The sequence below is a fragment of the Elgaria multicarinata genome, chromosome 4 (assembly GCF_023053635.1).
Source record: "Elgaria multicarinata webbii isolate HBS135686 ecotype San Diego chromosome 4, rElgMul1.1.pri, whole genome shotgun sequence".
NCBI classification, from domain to species: Eukaryota; Metazoa; Chordata; class Lepidosauria; order Squamata; family Anguidae; genus Elgaria; species Elgaria multicarinata.
The window spans coordinates 122,240,218-122,267,574 of record NC_086174.1 but is presented as its reverse complement, the minus strand read 5'-3'; the positions used below and the strand labels follow the sequence as shown (position 1 = coordinate 122,267,574).

The 27,357-nt window shown below is 43.5% G+C and overlaps 1 protein-coding gene across 1 annotated transcript; it reads left to right on the top strand.

Moving 5' to 3' along the window:
• Nucleotides 1-476: 476 nt before the first annotated feature.
• FAM110C (family with sequence similarity 110 member C) lies at nt 477-14,860 on the top strand. Its single transcript, XM_063125817.1, has 2 exons — nt 477-1,669; nt 14,581-14,860. Exon 1 carries the CDS (start codon nt 552-554, stop codon nt 1,635-1,637), a length of 1,086 nt encoding a protein of 361 aa, XP_062981887.1. The 5' UTR covers nt 477-551; the 3' UTR covers nt 1,638-1,669; nt 14,581-14,860.
• Nucleotides 14,861-27,357: the final 12,497 nt, after the last annotated feature.

The following is a 27,357-nucleotide window of genomic DNA, read 5'->3' as shown; positions in this document are numbered from 1 at the left end:
CTCCGGTATTTCCATTCACACAGAGACTCTGGCTGCTGCGGTAAGAGGGGGAGGAGGAGGAGGAGGAGACGGCTGAGAGCATATGCTAAACAAACACTTTCATCAGGGCTTGTCCTTGCTAGAGGCAATGGAGTGTTGATGGTCTGAGCCACTCCTCTAACGTCAATGAGCCATCTCCCTGCCTGGTGATGTCAGAGAGGCCTCGGAGCTGAGACGGGATTGGCTGGGGCTGGGTTGCAGGGGTTGGTTTAGCCGAAAGGTGAATGTGCAAGGAAGCAGCTGTGGAGGTGTGTGTGCGTGTGCGTGCAGTTAGAGTGTCTGCAGCAGGCACAGACAGTTGGGCTTTGCTAAGGCAGAGGAGTTTTTCTTCCCTCAGACATTCAGGAAGACAAGCCAGCAGCAGGGCAGGGGTTGGCTAGTTTGGGGAAAGGATCTCTGGGCTTCTTCTCCATGAAGAGCAGAGGCTGAAGGGAGGAGGAGGAAGGGAGGTTGTGAAATCTGGTTTCTTTTTTTCCTGAACTACGAGTGAGCTTGGGACACCTGAACCTGATATGCCAACGGAAATCTCTCACGCTGTGAGAATGCATGCCATCTCCGGCTTCCATTCCTCGCTGACGGCACGGCTTCTCCACAAGGGTCCGGAATACCTTCGCAAGCAGATGGAGGCGGGCAACCCTGGCAGGAAGAGTGCCGTGGAAAGGCTGGCGGCTGACAAGGCCAAGTATGTAAAGAGCCAGCAGGTCATCAGCACGAAGCAGGAGCCGGTGGCCGCGCTCAGCTCAGCTTCTGAGAGCAGCAGTGAGAGCTGTTCTGAGGAAAGCAAGGCAGCCAACCACGTGGGTGAGGAGGCCAGTGCCAAATCCAAAGTGAAGAGTATGCCGGATTCTGCCCCTGCTCCCCTTGAGCGTGGCCTTCCTATAGTGAGGCGCAGCAGTGCCAAGAGGCAGATCAGGCCAGACTCCTTAGTAATCTATCGCCAGAAGTGTGAGTTTGTGAGAGGTCAAAGCCACGAGAGCGCACGTGGGAGTTTGGTCCGAAGGCTCTTCCAGGGCTCTTCCAAGGAGAAGCAGCTGGTTTCTGAGGCCTCCAAAGTCCTTCTCAAGGATGATGTCACCCCTGAAACGGAAGGGCCTGTACTGAGCAAAACTGCAAGCCATATCCTTGACCCGGCAGGACAGCGCGTGGCCCTAAACACCCCTCCGACAGCCGTCCTCACCGACAGATGTGACAATGCCCCCAAACTGACTGCAGCAACATATGAGGTCAAGGAGGTGAGGCGGAAATGTCTACACCGGTCCCAATCGGACATCAGCTCTCGCTATTCCAAATCTTTCTCTGAGTTTGACACTTTCTTTAAGTATTGCGGCCTTGAACCAGCGGTAATAGAGGACCTGGGCCAAGAGAACTTTTCGGTGGCTTCTGACAACTTCTCCTTCCGGATCCGCAGCATCAGCGTGGCAACGTCAGAAAGCGACTTCACGAGGCATAGTGGCGATGATGGACTCCTGGAAGAAGAGCTCACGGAACAGGTTCCGACAGGCACATCAGTGATTGAACGCAATGCTCGGATAATCAAATGGCTGTACACATGTAAGAAAGCCAAAGAGGCAAACACCATGCTGCAGGACTTTGCGTGAAGATGGTGTACTTCAGAATACATCGTAGCCAGGTCAGTATAATGGGTGTGCAAAGCTTAATAATGCTAATTTTATATTACCTTATATTGCTTTGAATATACGGAGAAGGACCTCTATTCCTTCCATCCCATGGAGGAACATCCAATTAGTCTGCAGTACTAAGATACATAAAGAATGGTGGACAAAAACAATGCTGACAGAGAGGAAGTATATACGTAGATTTGACTTCCGCAACTTGAGGCCCTCTACATGTTTTGGACTTCAACTCCCATTACCCTTGCCAGCATGGCCAATGGTCAAGAATGCTGGGAGTTGTATTCCAAACCATCTGGGGAGGGGGGGGGCAACAGGTTGAGGTATGCTGATATAGATTATGTCAATGGATGATAATGGCTGTATTTTGGGTTCCTAATTCTATGCTGATCAGTGTCACCAGTAAATTACATTACCTGGTTCTCAAAAAAACAAACTTTGCTTTTTCTTATACCTGATTTTTTTCCTTCTAAGCTGACTTTCCAAAAGCTATATACTTTGCTAGATTGAGATCAAGGCCTCAGAAGAAAATTAAAGCCAATGTTTAAAATCCATGTTTACAGATCACACCTGCCTCCTGATGTCTCCTGATATGCAAATGGCTTATTGACAACACTCTGTGCTATGTTAACAGAAGATGTAGAAATTTGCTCCCCCTCACTTCATTATATCTAATTAAGATAAACGGAAGCAAATGGGAAAGCCTTGCTCTTCAGGAGCTGTCCATTTTGTCGATTCCTTCCCTGCTCTCTGACCTCCTTCAATCAATGGTAAATTAAATGTCTGTCAGCCTCTCTTCTTTTTTCACACTTCAGTTCACTTGATGAGCAACATGGCTTCTCTCATATCAACATAATTGCCCGTGCCAGCCATTCCCTGGCATTTCAGATTTTCGGATCTCCCGAGAAGTGGAATTTCTCTTGCTGCTTGATTTCATTTAAATCGTATTGCTCTAACTGGCAGATGTTGGATGATATGGCTACACCTGTGCCAAAAGCAGATTTAGCATTGCAGTCCTCAGGACTATTACTTGAAAATGTGCCCCAATAAACTTAATAGGACTTTCTTCCAACTAAACATGCATAGGATGTTAGCATTAGCATGTGATCCTAGCTAGATTTTTTTTTTTTTGGCAAGCTGGTTCCACTGCAATCAGGTTCCGATTCCAATGTGCTTGTGATGAGGATTTAGTACTTGCTTTGTAACTGGAGAGATCTTAAAACAGGAAAGTTTCACTCACAGACATGGGCCCTGCTTGGGCTGCTTGTATATCGGAGGCCGTATCAAAGGGTCCGTGTGGGAAGCTATGGGCTTTCCTCCGCCAGATATCTACCCATGATCTTGTGGGGAGACATTGGCGTGAATCAGGCCATATGGAGGTATTGTTCCAGTGATGCACAGTGGTTGGGAAAACAATGCCGAAATTGTTGCCACCTATAACTGTGGGTAGACCAGTTCACACAGCAATGTTTCCATAAGTGATGAGGGACTGGAGGTGTGTATAGACAAGCCATTTTTAGAGTATACTGACTAGGAGAACTGACCCTGAGTCTAGCAGGTGATACGTCAAGGTAAAGATTCCTCTTATTTGAAAATGTTTCTGGGTACCCAATTCAAGATGGACTGCTATGACTCAGTGTACATTTATTGGCATTGGGCAGAAGTCAGTGTGCAGTTAAGCCTACTTTAAGCCTCTTGAAAGAAGTGGAAATGAAGCATTCATAGTGGCCATTGGATTGCATCCCTTTGCTCCAGTTTAGCTATTCCAGGGGGGAAGCGGTAGGAGCTTTGCACTGGCTGAGACTGCCCTGCTCACTTCAAAGACAGGAAATATGCTGGGAGCATGCAGTTCTTACTGTCTCCAGCAGAAAGCTGTCTGTGCAGGGTGCTGATTGGTTGAGCCATGAGTCAAATACAAAATGACAACACTCCCCTGCCTCAATCCAGAGCAATGTTTCAAGTTAAACAGTTTATTCACTGCTTGTCTGTATAACTGTTAAACAAAACAAAAACAAAATACTGAGTAAACTTTTCATTGGATAAACCTGCCAGGTAAGTATGTCTGTGAGCATCCTTTGGCCAGGAGAGAGCAGCCAACTGGTGTATCATTGAGTACACTGGAATCAAAATCACTGCAATCTGTTTAGAAGCCAAATGAGACCCACAAACAGGCCTGGCAGAAGACAATTTGGTGCCTGCAGAGAAAACTCTGACTTCATCCCTGGTGACAGGACATCTTCCTCCACCACATGTGGGGGCAGCAGGCTAGTGTAGGGGGAGCCAAGCAGGGTCACTTAGGGGTCTCATGCAAAATGGTGGGGAGCTGCCGCCCTGCTCCAGCATCTGCCACCTGAAGTGGATGCCTCACTCTGTGTAATGGTAGGGTCAGCCCTGCTCACAAATGCGTCATTAGCACAACTGTGGACCATATGCAGGGCTGGCAGAGTGCTCAGATATTTCTTAGGCTGAAAAGAACTGGGTATCCTGCCGCTTTCTCTTTCCCACACTTGAGCTCCGTATGCCCACCATTTCCTGAGGGAGGGTGGCAGCCTGAAAAGGAAACCGGGACCAGCTGCTGCCTGGCCACTCAACTGATGGGGAAGTTCCCTGGCTCTGCAAGAACTGGCAGGGGTGATATTCCCCAGGCTGTCACTGCGATTCACCTTCAAGATTGGCGCAGAGGGACTGCAGGAAGAGGAACCTAGCAGGGAAAGTGTGCAGATGGGGGTAGAAGGGTTAGGAATGGCAATAGTGCCTCTTCCTCCCCGTACCCCCATTCCATCTACACACCATGGATTGCTGGGGGGCTCGGCCTGTAACATTTGAAATAAAAGGTGCATTTGACAGAAGAATAATCAAGCGTTGCCCCAATTTAATTATAGCTTAATTCATACAGCGCACAGCTATGGGAAGCACAGTTCATAAAAGTGCTGACCAGCCACCTAGCAGCAACCATTCAAGTTAAAAGGACTTCAGAGAGCTGCGCTCTTATCAGCTGGCCTTCCATTAGTCCCTTTCCTCTTGTCCTCTACTATCTCGAGCAGCTTTTACAACAATCTGTTTAGTTTACTGATTTCATTTCCCCAAAGGTGCGACCTTGCAAACCCCTAGTTGAAATGAAATACTTGCATGTGTGTGTATATATGTGTTGTACTCAGGGCAGCTTACAGTGCTTTAAAATGACAATATCATAAAATATTTATTTATTTATTTATATCCCACTTTTTTTCCTCCAAGGAACCCAAGGCAGCATACATAATCCTCCTCTTCTCCATTTTATCCTCACAACAACAACCCTGTGAGGTAGGTTGGGCTGACAGTCTGTGACTGACCCAAAGTCACCCAGTGGGTTTCCATGGCCAAGTAGGGACTAGAACCCGGATCTCCCAACTCCCAGTCCAATACAATAAAATAAAAATACAATAAAAACATATTAAAAGTGCAATAAAAGAACAGTTAGTAAAACACTGATAGCTTCTTTCTCGAAGAAGATCAAGATTCCAACTAATGAAGATAGGTTCCAAAAGGTCTGGGTCACAGTTCATATGATAAAATTGACTTTTTAAGAAGATATTTAAAAAAGGCTTTGTAAACAAGTTTATTCAGAACTGTTCACTTTTCATAATGTATTGGAAATCTAAATTCATGGATGAGTTGAGTCCTTATGTTATGTTGGCAATGTTGTAAGCTTCCCTTATTTTCTTTACCTTTTTCTTGTTATGATTAGTAAAAATAAAAAGGTATTTAAAAATTACAATAAAAGAGACTACAGATAAAACATAACCTTTACCAAAACACACATAGAGAGACACACCTAAAAGGTAAAACACAAGCTTTACAGATAAAATGTAATCTCTTACATTTTATGTACAGATAAAATGCACATAAATTTTAGGCAATTTAATCCCACTGAAGTAATTTTTATTCATTATTTTATTTTATTATATTTCTATACCACCCCATAGCTGAAGCTCACTGGCGGGTCACAAAAATTTGAATGGAAACAGTCTAGATCAGTCTTCCTCATTATGGCACCCTCCAGATGAATTGGACTACAACTCTCATAATCCCCAACCATTATGGGAACGGCTGGTCTAGATCCATCCTGGGAATGAGCTTCAAATGCTAAGGACGTCTCCTATAGAGCAGAAGGAAAACAGAGGCTTTCCCTTTATTACCACCCAATAGGCTGGGGTGGGTGGGCAACATGTGGCCCTCCAGATGTTTCAGGTTACAACTCCCATCATCTGTCACCACTGGCTATGGCTCATGGGACCTGTTGGCCAAAACGTCTGGCAGCCGCAAGTTATCCATCCCTGGACTACATAGTTAACTTGGGGTGTGTGTGTGTCTTTTTTATGCTGAATCATTTGATAGCTTCTAAACAGAAAGCTAAGAAGTTAAATGTTTACTAGTACTTTCTCCTTAAGTTAGCAGAATTGAAATGCCTGAGGTTGGATTCCCATTAAAGGCTTTTTTTTTTTTAGCATAGCAAAACAAGCAATTCTCTGTTTGCTCTTAGGGAAAATGGCTAATCTAGTATCCATCTAATATGGTTTCCACCTTTCCCACAGGAAAAACAAACTTCACCACATATGGCTCACATGTATATACTAACTCTTTAAGGGCACAGTTCTATGAGTGGTGCTGCAGAGCCATGCTGGATCAGACCAGACATCCATCTAGTCCAGCACTGCTCACACAGTAGCCAACCAGCTGGACTTGTAGTCCAGCACATCCGGAGAGCGCCAGCTTGGGGAAGGCTGTGCTGGAGAATTGAAACAGCCAAGGGGGGTGAACAGTGGCTGCCATGCACAAGGGCTTCAGGCATCATGGAACTGGCATCTGAACGGTGGAGCAAGTCTTCTAAAAATTTGGGTGGGGGGAGCATTTGGGATCCACTTTAGACCGCAAAATGTCTTGGGCTGGCACTATAGAGAAGAATATTCCCGCCTGGGAAGCAAGCTGGATGGGATGAACTGTTCACCCAAGAATACTACAGAACAAAGACCCATCTGTAATAGGGGCTTTGCTTTAATGCAGGAATGGTCAACCTGCAGCTCTAGGGACATATGGGCCCCTCGAACTAATTTCATGTGGCCCTCAGACTAATTTCAAATGTGCTCTGCTTGGAGTCAGTTCAGACAAGAATGAACTGTCCTTTTCCTGGTAGGAAGAGGGAGCGAGAGAAAAGGGAATGGCAGGAAGAGAAAAGGGCTCTGGTCCTGCCCACTGCTGTCTTGGGCCCCACCCACTACCAAGAAGCGGCCCCCAGTAGATTACCTGTGAAGGAATGTGTCCCTTGGCAGAAAAAGGGTTGCCTACCCCTGTTTTAGCAATATGATTAAAAAGTGCCTCTAGAAAGCCGTAGAATCGTGGAGTTGGAAGGGACCACAAGGATCATCTAGTCCAACCCTCTGCAATGTGCAGGAAACCCAATTCAATCATCCATGAGAGGTGGCTGCCCAGCCTCTTCTTAAAAACCTCCAGAGATGACGAACCCACAACTTCCATAGGTAGGCTGTTCCAGTGTTGTACAGATTTTACCATCAGGAAGCTTTTCCTTATATTTAATGAAAATCTAGGTATTTTTTTATTTATTGCATATCTGTACACCACCCTTATCTGTACGCCGCCCTGAGATCCTAATGATATAGGGCGGGATGCAAATGTTTTTAATAAATAAATAAATTTCTATACTGCCCAATAGTCGAAGCTCTCTGGGTGGTTCACAAAAATTAAAACCGTTCAAAGTATAAAAAACATGATATAAAATACAATATAAAAAGACAACCAGGATAAAATCAGCAGCAGTGCAGAAATACAAATTTAAAATACAGATTTAAAACAGCAAAGTTAAAATTAATTTATAGACTGTGAAAATACAGAGAGAATAAAAAGGTCTTCATCTGGCATCTAAAAGAATATCCAGGCGAAAATCCTTAGGGATCTCATTCCATAGCCGGGGTGCCACAGCAGAAAAGGCCCTCCTCCTGGTAGCCACCTGCCTCACTTTCTTTTGCAGGGGCTCACAGAGAAGGTCCCCTGAGGATGACCTTAGGGTCTGGGCAGGTACATATTGGAGGAGGCATTCCTTCAGATAGCCTGGCCCCAAGCTGTAGCTGTAACTTATTCCCATTATTTTGGGTCCTAATTTCTGTGGCCATGGAAAATAGCTCTTGACCATCCTCCCTGTGGCTCCCTTTTATGTACCTGAACACTGCTAACATGTCATCCCTCAGTCTTCTTTTCTCCATACTGAACATCCCAAGTTCTTTCAGCTGTCCTCATAGGGCATGTCCTCAAGTCCCTTTATCAGCTTCGTTGCCCATCCTGCTTCTATCTTGGTACCCTCTACAATCCCTTATTATTTGGTCCCTGGGGGCTTGCTTTTTTATCATATACTTGGAGACATCTGAATGTGCCAATAGGTTATGCAGCTTATATAGCAATATTTCCAGTACACTGCCTATGATGAACTGGGGAAAGATGGCGTTCACTATGTGAACTCCAACAGGTGAGAGAAAGGGGCCGCAGGGCCGCAGAAGGCACATGCCTTCCCAGATCACTGTTCCCAAACAGAGCCTCCCTTCCCGTCCTTTAATCCAACACTGACAGCAAAGAAAGCCTAGCTACAGAAAGAGAGACATAGCAAGAGTTCAATCTATAGGACTGGGATCATAGGACTGGGAGGTAGAGCCTTGGAGGGTTGACCTCGAAACCTTGCTAAATCCTTCTCCAGGAGACAGGTGCTCAGTTCCTTGGGGCACTTATGGCCTAATCCAAAACAAGATAAAAAGAAATCTAGGGAAGGTCATAAAGGAGCTCTTGCAGGCAAGACTGGCCCAGCAGCTCCCTGTTTCTGCTGCAAAGCCAGGTGGTTTTTCTTTTCTTTCTATTTCCTTTCCTTCTGCCCTTTGATCAGTCCGTTGCAGATTAACAATCTCAAGCCTTGCAACAGAAAGGGGTGCTCCCCCCTCCCTGCCTCTGGGCTTTTCTAAAATGCCTGCCTTGCCAATATGAACAGCGTTTCTTTCGATCCTTTATCAAGAGGAGCACTGACCAGATACAAATGAGCAGGTGTGGAGAATGTGGCCCTCCAGATGTAGTTGGACTACAACTCCCGTCAGCTCTTGTCAGCATAGCCAGTGATGGGGGATGATGGGGTTGCAGTCCTACCACATCTGGAGAGCCACACATTCCCTGTCCCTGCAGGAGATGACGAGGCTTCTGCGCCTTTAACAATTATGCAGAAAGAGGCATTTCTCTGGGCGGAGCTTGGCACACCACTTGCTCCAAGATAAGAAAGGTGCATCTACTCTTTCCACACAAGTAATACAGGAACAGGAGCTCTATATCCTATTTTGTCTGGTCATTCTGTTAGGGGAAAACACAGGATTCACAACTTGGTGGGAAATGGGAGGCGGGCGAGTGCTTAACCCTTCCCTCCATCTTCTGCTTTTACCCTAGAACCCCTCCCTCTGCTCTATGGGTGTGTGACTTGTGGCGTGCAACTCCCATTATCCCTCACCCTTGGCTATGCTTCCCACCTCTGCTCTAGTCATTTTTGCTCTCTTGATTGGCAAACATGTGCCAGGACCGATGTCTAGGGAAAAGGTGGCTGGGAGGAGGGGCGAAGAGGGCAAACGGAAAGAGGGGTAAGGGTTAAAATTCTCTCCTTCCACTGCCAAGGTGCACAGCAACAGCAGACATGGGGCGGAAATCCTGTATTTCCCAGAGACCATGTGCTTCTCTCAGAGGGGCATGTGGAGAAATCTCCTGTAACTATAAAGCCCTATGTAGTTACTAATTTGCAAGCACTTATAAAGGCTTTGAAGGAGAAACATCACAGTAAAGCAACTCCGAAAGTCAAGAATGACAACAGAACTGTCCAGATAGAGAGTGCCTGTCTACTGAACGTTCTTGTTAACTAATTGCAAATGTAATACTAGCAAGCATGTGATAAAAGCTTCCGTCACATGCCTGCAAGAGGTTTTCCTGATCCTCACTAATTCAGACAAGCTTTCATTAAAGAAAACACATCACCGGTTTTGCTCTTAAGAGCACAGAGGCAATTTACTGTACACACACGCACAGTTCTAGCCAGGTGATCTCTGCTAATCTGAACTACAAAATGCCCAGCTATAATTCATCATCATGTTATTTACACAATTGATTAGTCAGAGGATGAGCCATTTGGGAGGCAAACGAAATGTATACCTGCAGCTCTGTCATCCAGGCCTAGTTTTGCAATGCTGGGAACTTCCTGCCGTGAAACAACACATCCTTGACTTCCTGCAAATATTGGCTCTTGTCCAAAGAGCAAACAGAGATGCCTGTACCTGTTAACAGCTTTATCAGGGGCTTCAGTTTTAAAGAAATATGACTAGCAGGCAAGATCACAATTGTGGCTAGGGACTCTTAGTGCATATTAAAACAACACCCTGGGGCAGAAATATACCCTGCTGATAATAATCTGGTGTGCAAAGCCTGTGTATGACTTGAGCCTCAATTCTAAAAAATGTGTAACATAATGTGTGTAACATAATTAGCTTGTTAAGAGTTTCAACAGCCCAACTATTAGGAGTCATATACTTTTTTAATTAGCAGATCAATGTGCTGAAGGATGTGGTTGCTATCATGTGCTATGATAAGCCATCCTTGCAGCACTTTATATAGGGCAGGGCTAGAACTTGTGGCCGTCTAGACAATGGTGGACTCCAATGCCCCTAGGTCTCAGCCAGCATGGTCAGTGGTTGTGATTCAAAAAAGTTGGAGTCCACCACCATCTGGAAGGGCACAGCTTCCCCACACATAATACAGGGAACATGAGAAATTCTATCGAGGCATAGGAGAATCACATAGCAGTAGAGAGAAGGAAGGGTCATAACTTAGTGTTAGAGCAGATGTTATGTATGCAGAAAGTCCCAGGCTCAATCCATGGCATTTCTAGGCCTGTGAAAGAGATGGCCACATACACATGATGCGACAATCACCCTGGTGGGTTGTCCGCAGAACAATCCATGGTGAGCCCGACAGACAAGTGGCCTTATAGTTTATTCTCTCCCTCCTTTCCCCTTGGTTCTTGATTCAGCTCTGGCAGGTATCCCAGGGGAACCCATCTTGTCTGCTGCCAAGTCCCCATCCCCTCCTCAGTGGCAACCCCAGTTATGTTCCCTGTTTTCCCCCTGGCCCCTGATATTTGCGCAACTTCAAACCCTGCGGATCACCTTGCTAAGAGGGCAATCTTTCTCCCTTTTCCTGAGCTGTCAGTGGCTGATTTGCACACAATTGCAAATTGCCTTGTCAATTGTCAGTTACCTTGTATATTTCCTAGTCCACTTTGAAAGATGAAACATACAAGGCAATAGGCAAGGCAAGGCAAATGTACACTTACAGTTTGTCAGCCATAAGTGTACACTTTCAGACTTGAGCTTATTATTCCTTGTCCTGCATTCTCGGATAATCAAGAAGAGATCCTGGCCCTCCTCTGTGTGACAACCTTTCAAGTATTTGAAGAGTGCTATCATGTCTCCCCTCACTCTTCTCTTCTGAAGGTTAAACATGCCCAGTTCTTTCAGGCTCTCCTCATAGGGCTTTGTTTCCAGACCCCTGATCATCCTCATTGCCCTCCTTTGAACCAGCTTCCAACTTTTAACTTTAGCCAAGGCTAACCCTGCTTAATGATAACCACGGCTGTTGTTGGTGCATGAAGATATGTGTTGTCTGTGGTGTGTGCTGTTTCAATATCTTTATATAATTGGTTTTCATACTTTGTATAATGTATTTTAATGGTTTTTAATTTTGTGAACCACCCAGACAGTTCCAGCTATGGGGTATTCTAGAAATATAATAAATGAAATGAAAAATGAAACACTACACCTTGGTTTCTTCTGACAGAGTAAAGGAGGGGAGGGTGGCCGCTGCCCACCTCAAATCTCTTATCCATGGATAAGATCTCAGCAGTGTTATATCTGCATTAACAACTGGCATTCAGTCTACATGATAGGTACATAGAAACACCGCTTTTCAAGGGATGACTTGAGTATCTAACCACTCTGTAAGCCAGTTGTCTGTATCATGCAGCCAAGCAGAGAGGAATTTCTTTGACCACTTCTCTGCTTCTCTTGATTTCTGATAAATTTTGATATGTGAAAAAATTTACCTAGTAAAGCATGTGAGGATTGCCCCTTTTATTTCCTACAAGGGTTTTATGTGGTGCATTGGAAAGGCTGTTCCTGTTGAATTTCTCTCTCTGCTTTGAAAGTCACAGAAGTCTTGTTAGAGAAGGAAAAAGAGGTGTGCTGGAATAAGTCTGAACACCAAAAATGCTCCTGAAATTAGAATTGTTCAAGTCAGTATACAAAATAGAAAGAAAAACACATCTTCATGTAAGCTTACTGTTAATGATAAATGTTTTCAGCCTGTGTATTGCCTTCTAGCTGAGCACAGGTGATTGCCTTGTTGCACCTGCTGGGAATGCAATATCCATAATTGCTGAAAAGCCAGGCACATCCCACCCACACTGCTGCTAAGCCTCTATATGCAAGGGAACTAATAACTAGCAGTTAGGGGAGCTTTCCTAGAAAACCTATAAGGCTGAATTTTAGTCGGCAGCAATTAGCTCCAGACGTCGGTGGGAAGTGCCCTGCGGTCCCCAGCTTTTTGTTTTGTGCAAGCCCTTGGCTGATGCTGCTTTTTCAGGGTTGTGCTTCACCTGGATGCCATATTTGCGGTCTAAACATTTGCATTAAAAAAAAAAGGAAAGAAAAGAAAAGAAAGGGCTAAAGGAGACAAGACAAGTTGAGAACAAAAGGCAACCTCTTCGGCTTCCTCTGACGTTCAGCGTTTAGAGGTCCTGGGCTTATGTAAGTTCCAACAGATGTCAATGGCCGTGTTTGGTTTGATACTTGATTGGGCCTTCAGGGCATAGTGAGCAGCCCACATTGCCTGTGGCCCGACAAATTTGACTGCGCCTCATTTGAAAAAGAAGAAAGAGAGAGAGGTAATTCAACAGGGTTTATATGGGGCTACTCTCCCGTCTGCTAAGGTTCCCTGGGAGAATAGTTTTTATCAAAGCTTTGAGCTTTTAATGGATCAGAAGCTTCTCCATGAATCTTTAATATTTACCAGCTTAATTTTTCATGGGATTCTATGATGACTTGTAAAACACTGCATGAATAAATAAAACAGATACTTGCAACACTGGAGATCTATTTAGTTCAAGGAAATGCTAATTAAGGGGCCTTTTAAAATATTATGACCCGTTCAGACACATGCTAAACCATGCTGCTTAACCACAAAATGGTTAATGGAATGCTTAACCATGGTTTACGGTGTCGTCTGACACATGTTTTCCCTAACCGTCTGCCCCATTAACCACATTGGCTTACTAAGGAAAACTTAACCACAAAAGGGTTAAAAGTGTTGTCTGCAAGTATTCCGCATGTGGGTGGTGTTAACCACAGCTGAACATGGTTAAGCTACCCACAAAGCCTAGAGTGTATTCTGGACCAGGCCAATATAAGCCTTAGATATTATTATTTTTTTAAAAAAAGGTATGATGTTTTATTTCAATAGTCAGTGTTGTAAAGTGAAATTAAAATAAAACAAAATAACCCAAAGCCACCACTGTCAAAAGCATTGCGATTATGTTTGTGTCTGTGGAATTACGTTACACATTATTCTAATGAAGAGAGAATTCTGGTATAAGGCACATCTTCCCTTTTCGCAAGAAATTTGCAGCACAATCCTGTCCGTTGCACCACAGAAGTAAGGGCCACTTTGTTCAAGGGGGTTTGCCCTGACGTAGGTGTGCAAGGGGTTGTGGGTTTACACTGCAGATTTCTTAGGCCAGGGGTCTGATGTTTGCTAACATTGTCTAGAGTGACCATCTGAAAAGGAGGATGGGGCTCCTGCACCTTTAACAGTTGCACAGAAAAGGGAATTTCAGCAGGTGTCATTTATAGATATGCAGCACCTGGTGAAATTCCCTCTTCATCACAACAGTTATAGCTGCAGGAGCCCTGCCCTCTTTTGTATCTGGTCATCTTAGTATAGCTCCTGCAGCTTTATCTGCTGTGATGAAAATGGAATTTCACCAGCTACTGCATGCATACAAATGACACCTGCTGAATTTCCTTTTCTATACAGCTGTTGAAGATAAAGGAGCCTGGTCCTCCTTTCCATATAGTCACCCTAACATTGTCCCAACATGTGGTCTGAGGGCATATGATGCAGCCACCTTGCTAAAACTAAGCAGGATTGAGTTTGGTTAGTGCCTGGATGGGAGACAAGTAGAGATCAGGATGTCTGCTGCCTTGCTTTCTGTGATGGAAGAAAGCAGGGAATGTAATCAATAATTAATAAGCAAAGGTAGCTTTGTTGGTCATAATGATACCTTCATTAGTCCAACCAAAATGTCACAAAATAACATGCAAGTTTTTGAGTTCTCCAGAACTCTTTATCAGGCTAGATGGTAAACATAGCAGAAGTCTGCATTTAGTTATAGTCATGATGGAAGGTGAGAGAATGTAGAAGACATTCAAATTAATAGTCCATCACAGCCATCCCAAACCTGGTGCCCTGCATGTTTTTTGAACTTCAACTCCCATCTGTCCCAGCCAGCTTGGCTAATGGTCAGGAATGCTGGGAGTTGTAGTCCAGCACATCTGGAAGGCACCAGGTTGGGGAAGGCTGTTCTACCAGATGCTGTGATCGTTTCACCTAGGCCTGTCTCTAAGAGTGGCTGGATGAAGAAACACATGATTTTTGAAAATAGAAAACACAGCTGTTATGAGGCAAGCCTTACAAATGCTCCCCAAATGTTTATTATCACTCAGCTTAGTCAAACATATCAGCTCAATGGCAGCATGAAGTATTTCACCAAGACTTCGTTCTCTTTTCTTAGAATGGAGGCGTTCCCTGAGACGGAGGCACAGAAGACATGGACTTACTGCAACCATTTCTGCCGCTCTTCCTCACCTGTGCAGGTGAATCCTGTGAGACAATGTTACTTTGTTAAGACTGAAGTGCAATTTGAAGCTGGGAGCCAGTGGCAGCTGCTCTGAATGCAGGAACAACTATGGCTCAAGTGTCTAGAACTGGAAGTCATTGTCCCTAATGCCATTGTGAACGGAAGGGAACAGCAACGTCGGCCAACATGGAGAATTTCTCTGCATCACCAAAGGACAAACCCAGGTTGTTTCATGGAAGACAGTTTCCTAGACACTTCTGTATAAGAAAACGGCATGCACACTCTTGGGTGTGAGAAATCTACGTGTCCATTTTGTGGTGGGCTCCTAGTGCATAGACACAGCATGTGTCTATGTGGCAAAACAGACACTGGTTGGCATCTGGAGTTTGTTGCCACCAGTAGAAGGCAGGGAGCCCCCCTGTAGCCCATTAAGCCTCATGACCATTTGCTCTGAAGGGTTTGGGGGGGTCTTCTGGAATGGGGGCAGGGGGATGTGGGGTGGGGAAGGGAATCAGGTAAAAATGCCTGCTTTTCTTCTCCCAGTGGGATCCTCCGCTGGATCTTGACCCCATCTGTGAACCCGGGGGCCCAATGAGGACCCAAGCCTTTGTCTGGTTATCACATGTTAACTGTGTTCATGTCATTTTCTTACATGGGAATGACACTTTGTGTGAAGTTGGTGAGTTTGGAATATCCAGTAACAAAGCTTCCCGAACAATCACACACATCTCAGGGGAATATCGTTTATCTAGTCTTTCCAGGTCATGAGATGATCTCCCACATGCCATTTAAAAAACAAGCAAACACTGGAAACCCAGTGTTCATAGCTATTTAACCCTTTTTAAAAAGAGTTATCTCCCAGAAGGCCTATCCTGGGCAAAATCTGGACAGCAGAAAAATACAGGAATGGAGAGGGTTATATATAAATGTAGGAAGCTGCCTTATACAGAGTCAGACCATTGGTCCAACTAGCTCAGTAATGACTACACCAGCCTTCCCCAACCTGGTAACCTCCAGATGTTTTGGATTACAACTCCCACCATTCCTGACCATGGGCCAGCTCCACCCATCCTGGAGCTGATGGGTGTTGAAGTCCCAAATATTTGAAGGGCACGAAGTTGGGGTAGGCTGGTTTTCACTGGCCGTGAATCTCCAGGATTTCAGGCAAGGTTTTCTTCCCCATCCCTATGTGGAGATGCCAGGGATTGAACCTGGGACTTTCGGCAAGAGAAGTACATGCTTACAATCTAAGCTGTGGCCCAAGACCCCCCATTTCCACCTTTCCTTCCCACTGCCATCTTCCTTATGCCTCCTGAAAAGCCACTCTTGAAGGCTAAAGGACCACCCCCAAGTGGAAGTCAATGTGACCCCAGGGATGCAGCCCTGCCACCATGTTTACACAGCAGCACTTTCTGCTCATGGACAGGAGTGAGCCACAGTGTGACCTGATACCAAAGAGAAGCTCAGAGATAATGGAACTGGGCTCGTTGTTAGAGAACGGCATTGCTTTTTTCATAACATAGCTAGGCTGCAAGTGAAGATGTCTGGCCGAGGCAGGCCTGCAGGCACATAACTGTCTGGTGTAGTTACGGTGTGTATAAGAAGATGGCTTCTGACTATGGTTTTCCGAACAAGGTCTGTTCCTTTGCCACTTGGGAACGGCTGTCATTTCTGCAACAGCAAGCAAGTGCAAACATGTCTTCCCCTGTTATCTCTCTCTCTCTCCCTCCCTCCCTCCGTTCCCCCCCCCCTCACACACACACACACACCTTTTCCTCTCAACAAAAATCTGCAAAAACACATTTCTATTGGGAGGGAAGCAGGGCAGACATTTTGAATATCAAAAAAAGTAACAAAAGCAAGCATGCTTAGTAACCAACTTGCTGCGGTCAAAATGACTGGATTAATTGACGTGTTGATATGCCATAAAATTTCAGGCCAGCTCAATTAGCAGAAAACGGGGGGCATGTTTCAACCTTCTTCAGATGGTGCCAGTCCAAGGCTCAGACTGAAAGTGTAGAAAGCAGGTCATGCTGTGAGATTGATACAAACTGTTACCCCTGGCTGACCCATCCTTTCAGCATCTTAGAAAAAAGATTCGGACTTGGATTCAAAATTCTTGTCAGGGGGGCTTCTGGATGATGTGTGTGAAATACAAAAAACGTCTTTTGTTTTAAAAGGTGGTTCCTAATGCCCATACATCTCCACCCCATACAATATAATAGTGTCCCTTATTTGCAAAAGATCCTAGTCAAGATGGCTCTAGGCTACCTCCAGAGTCAGAGGCAGCATGCTTGTGGCTCCAGTTTCTGGGGAAGAACAGTGGGAGATGTTTATTATCCTCATGTCCTGCCTGTGGGCTTCTCATGGGTTGGCCTCTGTGAGAAGCAGGATGCCTGACTAGATAGGCCTTTGGTCTGTTCCAGCAGGGTTCTCCTTATGTTTAAAAATAGATTTCTTTTTAAAATGCTTCTCCAGCACCTGTAACTTGGGCATGCTTCAGTCTCTTGGCTTTCATCAGAGACTCCCTTGTCCCATTTCAACAGTATTTATTTCTCATATAATGGTGATAAATCAGTCGAATTCTGGAGAGGATTCTGCCCTCTGTCACCTCCACGTTAATTACAGCAGAGGTGTAGAACTTCAAGCCCTGGGGCCAAATCTGCCCCTCCTGGATGGCCCCGCCCCTTTCCCTTGGCCCCGCCCCATTCCCTTGCCACTCATTTGCTGGTTGCCCAGCTTTCCCTCATTCTAAAAGGTTGCAATGTCTCTCCTAAGGCTTAGTTCCTGGCAATAACAGCTTTAAATTGAGGTATGCAGTTATTTTGGCCCCGCCCATTTTCCCTTAGGCCCAATCTAACACGGATGTGGCCCCTGAAAGCTTCTCCCAAATTGAGTTCAGCTCTTTGGCTGAAAGAGGTTCTGTACCCCTGATCTACAGTATCGGATAATATGGAAGAGAGCACATTTGCTCAACACTGAAATGCCGGGTGCTATAGTTGTTGCTACAGCATAGCTTCCCTCAATCTAGTGTCCTCCACATGTTTTGGATTACAACTCCCATCAGCCCCACCTAGCATGGGCAATGGGGAGGGATAATGAGGATTGTAAGTTGAAACATCTGGGAGCTGTCTAGACGCAGCTGATGGTGGTGCTGCCTTGATTAGATGACGCAGCAGCCACCTCGCAGCCATCACAGGAATTTTCTGTGAAGCTGTGAAGCAAAAAAGTCGGGGACTCAACTTCTTTCTCCGGAGCGAAGGGAGTACAGTGCATCACCCATCTATCCTCACTCCAGAGTCGCAGTGGAGGCGTGGCCGGGCGGATGGCGACCCCTGATTGTCCGCTGTCCGCTCAGGCACAGTGCGAAAACCCCACGCTTTTGCTGCTGCATTGGAATTAGCCACTGCCACCCCAATGCATCAAAAGCACAGGGTTTTGCTTATCACAGCGGAAACCCGACGCCGTATAGGCAGTCTCCTGGAGGGCATTGAGTTGGGAAAGGCTGCATTTCTTGCGCTTAGGCATGAAATGCAACAAACTGAGTAAACTGACATTCTCTTTGGCACTCTAATTAGAGCCCAATAAGGAAAGAGGAGGTCTTTCCAGTGACTTGCACCAAAGAAAAGCCAAGCTTATTGAAATACAAAAAGCGAAACAAGCACCTAATGAGCACTTTTGTAGGGCTTTTGTTGGTGGTCCTGTAAAATGTATGTATTCTGCAGAGAAGGATCGTTAGATGTGCTAAGTGAGAAAGTGTTTAAAAAATAATAATAGATACACCCGTCTACCCCAATCTCTTGCAGGAGTTCCAGTCAATTTTGCATATATTTCAGTGCAGGGAATTGATCGCCCCATCCATTCCTTTATGTACACAGATCAGTTCCCACCAATGAGTGATGGCCTACTCCAGTGTATATAGAGGAGCTTTGTGTGTGTGTAGATCTTTCTGCACACTGGCAAGGATGAAATATGTCGTAGTTTAATTTATTCCAGTGTTGGGAAGCTAAGCCTGCACCTTAAGTGCTAATTAACAGCAAAATGTGCTTTCTAGTCATTAGGTATTTTGTTCTGTCATTGCAGCCCAGTTTTGCTTTGGATATGTTTTGATAATATGTGTCTCATTAAGTGATGTGTATGTGTGTGTGTTTAATGTACATAATGAATTTTGAAGGGATGCATTTCTCTCAAATCTGCACAATGCTTATAGGATACCTAAACAAATGTGTGTTGTTCTGCCTTATGCTTAGTGTCTAAAAGTCTTTGTGCAACAAGTATATTCTTCCGTTATAGTGATTTTTGTTACATCACTGTCATCAAGACTGATTCCTACCCCAAACAAAATGCTGCTAACATGGTGGGAAGGTTACCCAGTGGTATAGTGATTTTTTTAAAAGTTACATGGTCAAGGATGCTAATGTAGAAGTATAATCCACTTTAGTTGTTTTTACACTCTTTTCAGAGCACGATGGAGTTAATTATTTATGTTTTTGTGAAAATGGAGGGATGTCCTCCTTAAACTCTAAGAATAAAGGCAACTTCTGGTATTGTTTTGAGCTGTACATGTAAGCCGTGTTTTGTGTACGTGTAAAAATGTCAAGTGAGAATGTTGATGAACCCATGTCTACAAACATATACAACAGTTTTCCTCAGCCTGGTGTTCTCCAGATGTTTTGGAACACAACTCCAAGCATTCCTGACTATTGGCCATGTTGGCTGGGACTTATGGGAGTTGAAGTCCAAAACATCTGGAGGGCACAACGATTGGGGAGGGCTGATATATATCATAATAGCACACTCATTGGGTGAGATGGAAATGGCCACCATTTCCTATGAAGCATATGCAGAGTGACAACCCAGGTTTATCACATCAGCCACACAGCCTTTCATAGAAATGGTGTGTAGAATGAATGCAGGTCAGGATCGTTCCTGCTGGCCCTGCCCCACTATGCATATTCAATAGACCTTGTGATCATGAAGAAACCCAATGTTCGTACAGCAAACCGTGCACAGATGGATTCTTCTCACTAGGTCCATGGAATGTGTATAAATTGAGAGCAGAACCACTGTGATTGCAACCTCTCCAACCCCCATGTGTTCACTCTACATGCCGTATAAAAAGGACTACTACTGCAGGTCTTCAAAATTCGCTGCATGAAAAGAGAAAAGGATCCCACTATCTGCACTTGTGATCTCTGATGGAGTGTTGAGAACAATCTGTGCTAAGAGTAAGAAAGTATTCATTAAACAAAAAACCTGCAGTTTACAAAACAACGTTAAGGCTCTACAGTTTTCAACCAAGCACCCCAAAGCAGGGAAATTGGGAGTTAAGGCTCACAAGCCTTAACACAACATCCTCCCTAAGGAGGCAGAAAGTTCAAGTGAAATTCTCCTTCTCCCAAAGCAGATAAACCATAAGGACAGGATGGAGAATATGATATGCAGAGGTGACCGGGGTGGGGGGGGGTTGTGGAAAACTAATGACAAAAAATTTAGGGCCACTTCTCATTTTTTGTTGTTTAGAGCAGCCCTTCTCCAATCTGGTGCCCTCCAAAGGTGTTGGACTGCAACTCCCAACATTGCAAGTCAGTATGTCCCATGGTCAGAAATGCAGCAGGATGGGGAATGCTGTCTATCATGCACATCTCGCATATAGCAGCATGATTGATAACAAAAGGAGCACTATTTGTTGCAGATGTAGAACCAGAGCATGTGCTGGCACTTTCAACTTTTGGTCAATATCCTGCCCTTCAAAAAACCGATGTTTTTCACCTTAAAATGTGTTTATACAAAATATATGTTCACTTCCCACAATCTCTCCACAATACATCATCTCATCAGAATGACAGAAGAACAGAAAAGGATTAGTTTCGCTGTCTTGAACTCCTTTCAGATGAGATTAGTTTGCAATCCTATACCACTTGTGAGGAAGCCCTAGTAAACTCAGTGGCACTGACTTCTGAAAAGACATGTATAGGATCCAAGTGTAAACCAATCTTCTCCAGCCTGGTGCTCTCCAGATGTGTTGCACTACAACTCCCATCTTATGTGTTTTGGGGAAGACAAAAATAATTTTCATCAATAGTTTCAAAATAATCCTTACGCATGAAACTATTAGGTGCTAGCTCTGCCTTTGATCTCACACTGCTGAACACATAAGAAAAATCCTCTGTGTTAGTCCCCCAACACCATATATCTGATATTCAATAAACAGACAACCTATGCCATGTGTTGAAAATTAATTTTGATGTCTGAAGAACTATCTGGATTAGGTATTCAAGGTCATTCATTGTCGCTTCATTTGGTTTAAGAAAGTTTATTTAAAGTGATGCAGCTCTTTTGGAGTTCCTTAATGCTGTAAAAATCATATTTTAGAACAGATGTGGGCAGAAAATAGATTTATCCTGATGTTTTGGACATTGACTCACAGAATTCCTGATCACTGTCCATGCGGATTGGGGTATTTATGAGTTGAACTCCAAAACATCTTGAGATCTACATTCTGCCTGTCCTTATTCTAGAACAGCATTCCCCAAGATGTGTTAAGTAGCAACTCTTAACATGAGGAGATGCTCTAAAAAAAGAGAGTAGGTGGCCTGAAGTTGTTCATGATCAGTTTTCCACAAACCCACAGTCACCTTTGCCTATCATATTGCCTATCATAAACTGCTGCCCTCTAGATGTTTGAGATTACAAGTCTCAGCATTCCTGACCATGGGGCATACTGGCTTGCAAATCTAAGGTTCCATCCCTGCAACTCCCATCATTGCAAGTTAGTATGAAATTTCAGGGATGGAGCAAATCTAAGGCAACCAACTGATCCTCCACTAGCTCGTATAATGAAAGTTGTAGGGCTGTGTTGTTGGTGCTCTGTTACTTTGCTTCTCATTGCATTATCATTTGCTATAAAGCTCACCCTCTCTTGGGTTAGTTAGTGTATAGCAGGTTTAGACAAACTGGTGACCTCCAGGTATTTTAGACTACAAGTCTTATTGGCCCCAGTCTGTATGGCCAAATGGTCTGTAGTGATTGGAGCTGAAGGGCACCAAATTGCCTACCTCTGGTGTAGAGCTATCAAATGCACTCTGCATGCGTTCTGGAAGTAATTTCTCCCTTATACTCTAGAAAAAAACTGGAGCGAATGAGACGAGCACCAAGCAGGAAGTATTTGTTGTGTTATAGAAAGGGATTGTTTGGCAAAGTTTGTCAAGATTTCTCATTAGGGTGTACGTCTTTATAAAAGCTTGAAAACTCAAAAGTCCTTTGCTCAAAAGGAATCACTGAAGACAATCATACTGGAGTAATGGATTTGGCACACATTTTTATTATAACTGCCAGATATTTATCAACAACTAGTTCCTTCACTGTGAAAAGGGTGCAGTCCACATTGAGATATATATTTTATCAGGGACTAAGTACAAAGTCCAACTTTGTAACTAGCCAGTGATATTTGCAAGAAAAGCACTGTTTTGCAGATTATGACTCGTACAGTATAATGTCAATAAATAGTAATTACAGGAAGCCATGCATGGGAAGGAGGTCACCGTGGATCTGCTTCCCTACTATATGTTATTCAGATATCTGGGCAATGACGAGTATATTTTGAAAACATATTTTTAGGTTTGCCTCTTCTTTTAGCTGGTAGAAAGAGTGTTGTGTGTTATGATTGTTTTTGAAGTTTAGACAGCTGCTCCAGCCAAGGCATGATGGGAGGTGTAGGCTTTTCAGGTAAAACAAAAAATGTGGTTTATCACAAAGCTCAAATTTAAAATACAGTTCTTATTAACACAATTTTCTATTCATTCTAACAAAACAATTTACTAGCTCAACCAAACTAAAAAAACCAAGCAACGCCAGGCATATCAGCTAGTGACTCATACAGTATAATGTAAATAAACAGTAATTACAGGAAGCCATACATGTACTCCTGGGCAAAAGTCAACCATAACTGAGAGACATAGATATGAGACACACAACCATTTTCCTGCATGGATTTTCTGGTACAGATGTCTCTGAGAAGAAAAATGGGAAATATTATTTATTTATTTATTTGTTTGTTTATTTATTTATTACATTTCTATATCACCCCATAGCTGAAGCTCTCTGGGCGGTTTACAAAAGTTAGAAACAAATATACAAATATACAAAAATATACAAATAAAAATATAAAAATATACAAAAATTAAAAACCATCAAAAGCATAAAAACAACAATATCGATTTAAAACAACTACTCTGGGGTCAGTTAAAAACTCAGCATATGAAAGGAAAGGTTCTGAATGGAATTTATGTCCACATGGTTCTGTTATTTTTTTAAAAAAAATCCTGCATATTTTATTTGTATATAACATTTAAAAATATACATGTCATGGGAAATGTGTGGTTCTTCCATGCTGTTTATACTGCGGGAATGTGTGTGTGTGTTGTCTGTCTGACTGTCTGTCATTTTTGTTGGAAGAGGGAGTGCATAGATTCCTGACTGCTCACTTCAGAAGTATAGTTCTGGAAGGATGGATGGATGGATTTGAGCATTTCATATCCAATACAATGAGGATGTATTGGATATGAGATGAGAATGCTCATTTCATATTTTGAGCAAACAAGGTTATATGGCTTTCTCATATGAATTATATACGATAGGACTGAATTCCATTTTGGACAAGCTTTCCAGGGCCAAACTCCAATGGTGGGACTCTCAAAACTCCAACATATTAGCATATTTTAGCTTAAATCTCTTACTGCCGGTGACTACACCGTAGGAGAGGCATTTTAATCTTGTAGAATGGAGGAAAAGCTGCACAAAAGATGGGAAACCACCCAAATATTGGTGGTGGGGATAAGGGTTTTTTTTTTTGGGGGGGAAGGAACAATGGAGGGTTGGATTGGACCCCAGGCCTCAGGTTCTGCACCCCACAATGATCCAGTTCTGTTTGAATGCAACCAAGGCAGCCACTGCTTCTGCTGATGGCTAGCAAAGTTCACAAGGACTCTTTCTGCAAGCTAATGATTCCCCAAAGTTCATCCGGATTTGTTATTCAAAGTGTATTTGCACTATTTTGCCACCTGGAGAAAATTCTACTGCCGGGGAAGGTTGTGGAGCAGCTGCTTTGCTTCTGCTTTATCCAGACGCTCTGCCTTTCCCAATCCAGGGCCCTCTAGATGTGTTGGACTATAACTCCCATCGTCCTAGCCAGCACAGCTAGCTTCAACTGTACTTCAACTCATCCGGAGGTCACCAGGTTGGGGAAGGCTGCTCTAAGGAATTGAACAGCACAATCCCAAAGCATCTTTACTCAAAAGCAAGTTTTTAATTTATTTGTATATTTATTTATTGCATTTCTATACCACCGAAGCTCTCTGGGCGGTTCACAAAACACTCCACTGACTTCAATGAAAACTAGGGGCTGTCTAAACGCACATGAAGGTCGGCTCATGGTGTCACATGAAGTGGTAGAGCTGATTAGTGTGCTAAAATGACCAAGCAGGAATGCAGGAAGCTAGTTACAAATGACAGAAGATCAAATATTCTATTAGTACCAGACTCTATTTCCAGCTGCGGTTGCAGGCAAGACGCTGGGCTTGGTTAATGATTCATCCATGTCAGCCAAGTTGTGTTTTTTAATTCTTACGTGAAGTTGTTAATCTGGAAGTACTCTTTGGGGAGTGGCAGGGAGCTTGAATGGTGAGTTATGTAAATGACCATGTAGTGAGAGGCTTGGCTGACCGAAGAGAATAGTCTTGTCTTGTTTTGTTAATTCAGCCTCATTTTTTTTTTGCAGGACTATTTCTTGTCACCAGCCGTCTAGATAGTGAAATGCATCACCTTCTCCTGCCATTTCAGAGTTACTGATATGTGTTTTTCATTGCTCCAGCTGTGCTTGGGAGCTAACTCAGACAAAGCAATGGCATCATTCAAGTTATGATCACACAGGTGACTGAAATGGTTGTGAATGACATTCTTCCCAATGGTCCTTGTTACACTGCATGCAACACACTACATGTTCACCTATCTCTCACAGCGAACCAGTTGAGATGTGCCCTACATATTATTTCCTTCCTGGAAGCCACCACCATTTTCCTTTTCGAACCACATAGTTCTGGTTGGGGGGGAGGGTGAACCCACAGCCTTACAGTGTTTGAGAGCTCCAAGAGGGCAGAAAGAGTCTTAGCCAGCCCTCTCAGTACCACTTTGACTTCACGGATGAGTGGTTAGTAAAACTCCTGCTGAGTTATAATGCACCAGGCACTTCTGACAGTTACAATTAAGATATATTTATTAGTGACTGGGTTCAGATGACATGATAACCAACAGTGGGTTGAATAGTCAACGGTGTGTTAAATAGTAAATGGTGAGTTATTATTGTGTCACCTGTTGGGTCATTTTCACACCATGGTTGGTTGTTCGACTGAAATAACCAACCAAATAACCAACACTGTGCAGAGTTGATTATTTGAACAACTGTTGCTTATTGTGTTCTGTGTTGGTTATTTTCAGCGACTACAGAGTCCCCTGGGATGAGCAACCAAAGCCACAGGTGCTGCTCTAATCCAGCTGGCAGAACTCGCAATGGCTGATAGGATACTTGCAGGAGGATTGAGGGGAAAAGAGCGTGGGAGATGTGTAATCAAACACAACGTTGACTAAGTCAACTTGCTGCTGGCCTTAATCCACACCATGGTTGATTGTAATTATCTCGTGTGGGGAGTACCCTCTCAATAATCAACCATGGAGTTGACTATTAACCCACCATTGACTCTTACGTTGTACGAATCCAGCCAATGAATTAAAACAGCTAGAGAGACAGAAATGAGTTACTTTGAGTCACAATCGCTCACCACCAACCCTTGGCAAACACTGTCATCTGTCCCTCACATGCCCCATGCAGCTGTACTGTCTTCTGGCACCCTGAAAAATGCAGGTTGTCCTTTTTCAGTGCAGCCAAACCATCTAACAGTCATTGGTATTCTTGGCCTGTACTTAATTGACTGCAATTGGCTAAATCCATCTTTTACTTTTAAGCCTAAATGTCTGGCATTTTGTTACAGAGAACATTTATTCATTCTTCTTCAAATGTCTCAGGTTAAGCCTGGCTCTTTCTTCATAATCAATTTATGAACAGAATGGAAGAGAAATCATTCTATTGAACCAATTCATCCTCTTCCATCAGAGTAGAAGAAAAGAGGTTAATGATCTCTTGCTGAGCACAATACACAGAGGCTGTGTGCACTGTCCAAATTACTCAGAAGTAATTACAAAAGAACTCCAAATGTAATCCAGATCTGTCATCCACAATGAAAGAAATGTAGATCCCATTGGGAATTACAGTCAGTTATTTCAGGACTAAATATGGCTTTTTCTTAAAATAAAACATTGTTTCTTTTATTGGACCAACTTGTCCCATCTGGCTTATAATCATGGTTTGTGAATAAAAGAAGTGCTTTGGGATCTAAAGATCTTGCATTTTACATACAAATTGCATACCCCAGAATATGGCAGATAAAAGTAGCTACAGTCCATTTTTTTTTACCAGTGATACTTATAAAATCTATGTTTACGTTTCTTATATCTGTAAATTGAATGAAAAGAAAAGCTGCATTGATAGAATGCATTTTAGAAAATCCCCTTTGGATTCCTCATTAGCAGTATCCACAAAAAATGCATTGCAGACCAAAGGATTTTTTGGGAGGGTGAAGAGAAACATGATTTTGCTTGTGAAAGTCTATTTTACATTAAGGAAACAAGGAATGAATAGTATGGCGTGAAACAAACGAAAAGAACAAAATATTTCAACATGGGTGGGTAGGTGCTGGGTGCTTCCCTGCTAATGTGTGGATTATCAACGAATAATGGAAAGGAGTATCAAAAATGCAGCTGTAACAGAATCCTCCCTTTTCTATCCCAAAGACCCTCTTTAGCATAATCCCTAAAACACATAAATACTGTAATATTCTCCCTTTGAATTCACGAAGAGTGTCTGACATGAAACGCTCAGTCATCTTCCCCTATGTCTCACCTTCAAGAAGCAATTGTTATCTTTAGTAGACAATTCCTCATGAACCCCTGCCGACTAAGACACACCTCATTGGCCAATGGATTTTCCTGCAGTCAATCACCCGCCCAGTCCCCACTTTTTCTGAGACTCACCCCATAAAAATAAGAGTCTTTTGTCTTTGCCTGGGGAAACTCAAGGACCCATACCTTGGCCAAGGGAGACGTCATCTCATGTGTAAATTACAAGAGCTAAATTGTTATGAGAATTTAATCTATGTGATACAAAACTTATTTAACTCATTCTTGGATGTTTATATGTGGTGTTATGCTGGGTGATTTTGCTGAGTAGCTAAAATAATTGATTGTCTATAATGATTGTGTTGTATAACAATATGTTGTATAATGTTTTATGAATTAATAAAGGAGAATGCATTTTTTAAAAAAGAGCTAAATTGGGATTTCTACTTGGAAAGGACCAGTTGGACATGACATCCCTGTCACTTTGAATGCAACCCCCTTCTCTTTGATTTGAATCTTTAATAAAAGATATTTTGATTGATACTTGGTCTTGCTTGCATGCCTAGTTTACTGTTTGTGGTCTAAAACAGCCTTCCCCAACTTGGTGTCCTCCAGATGTTTTGGCCTTCAACTCCATCAGCCCCAGCCAGCATGGTCAATGGTCAAGAATGCTGGGAGTTGTAGTCCAAAACATCTAGAGGC

What these genes read in the sequence shown, in the direction of transcription:
- FAM110C (XM_063125817.1), top strand. Translation starts at nt 552, where the DNA reads ATGCCAACGGAAATCTCTCACGCTGTGAGAATGCATGCCATCTCCGGC.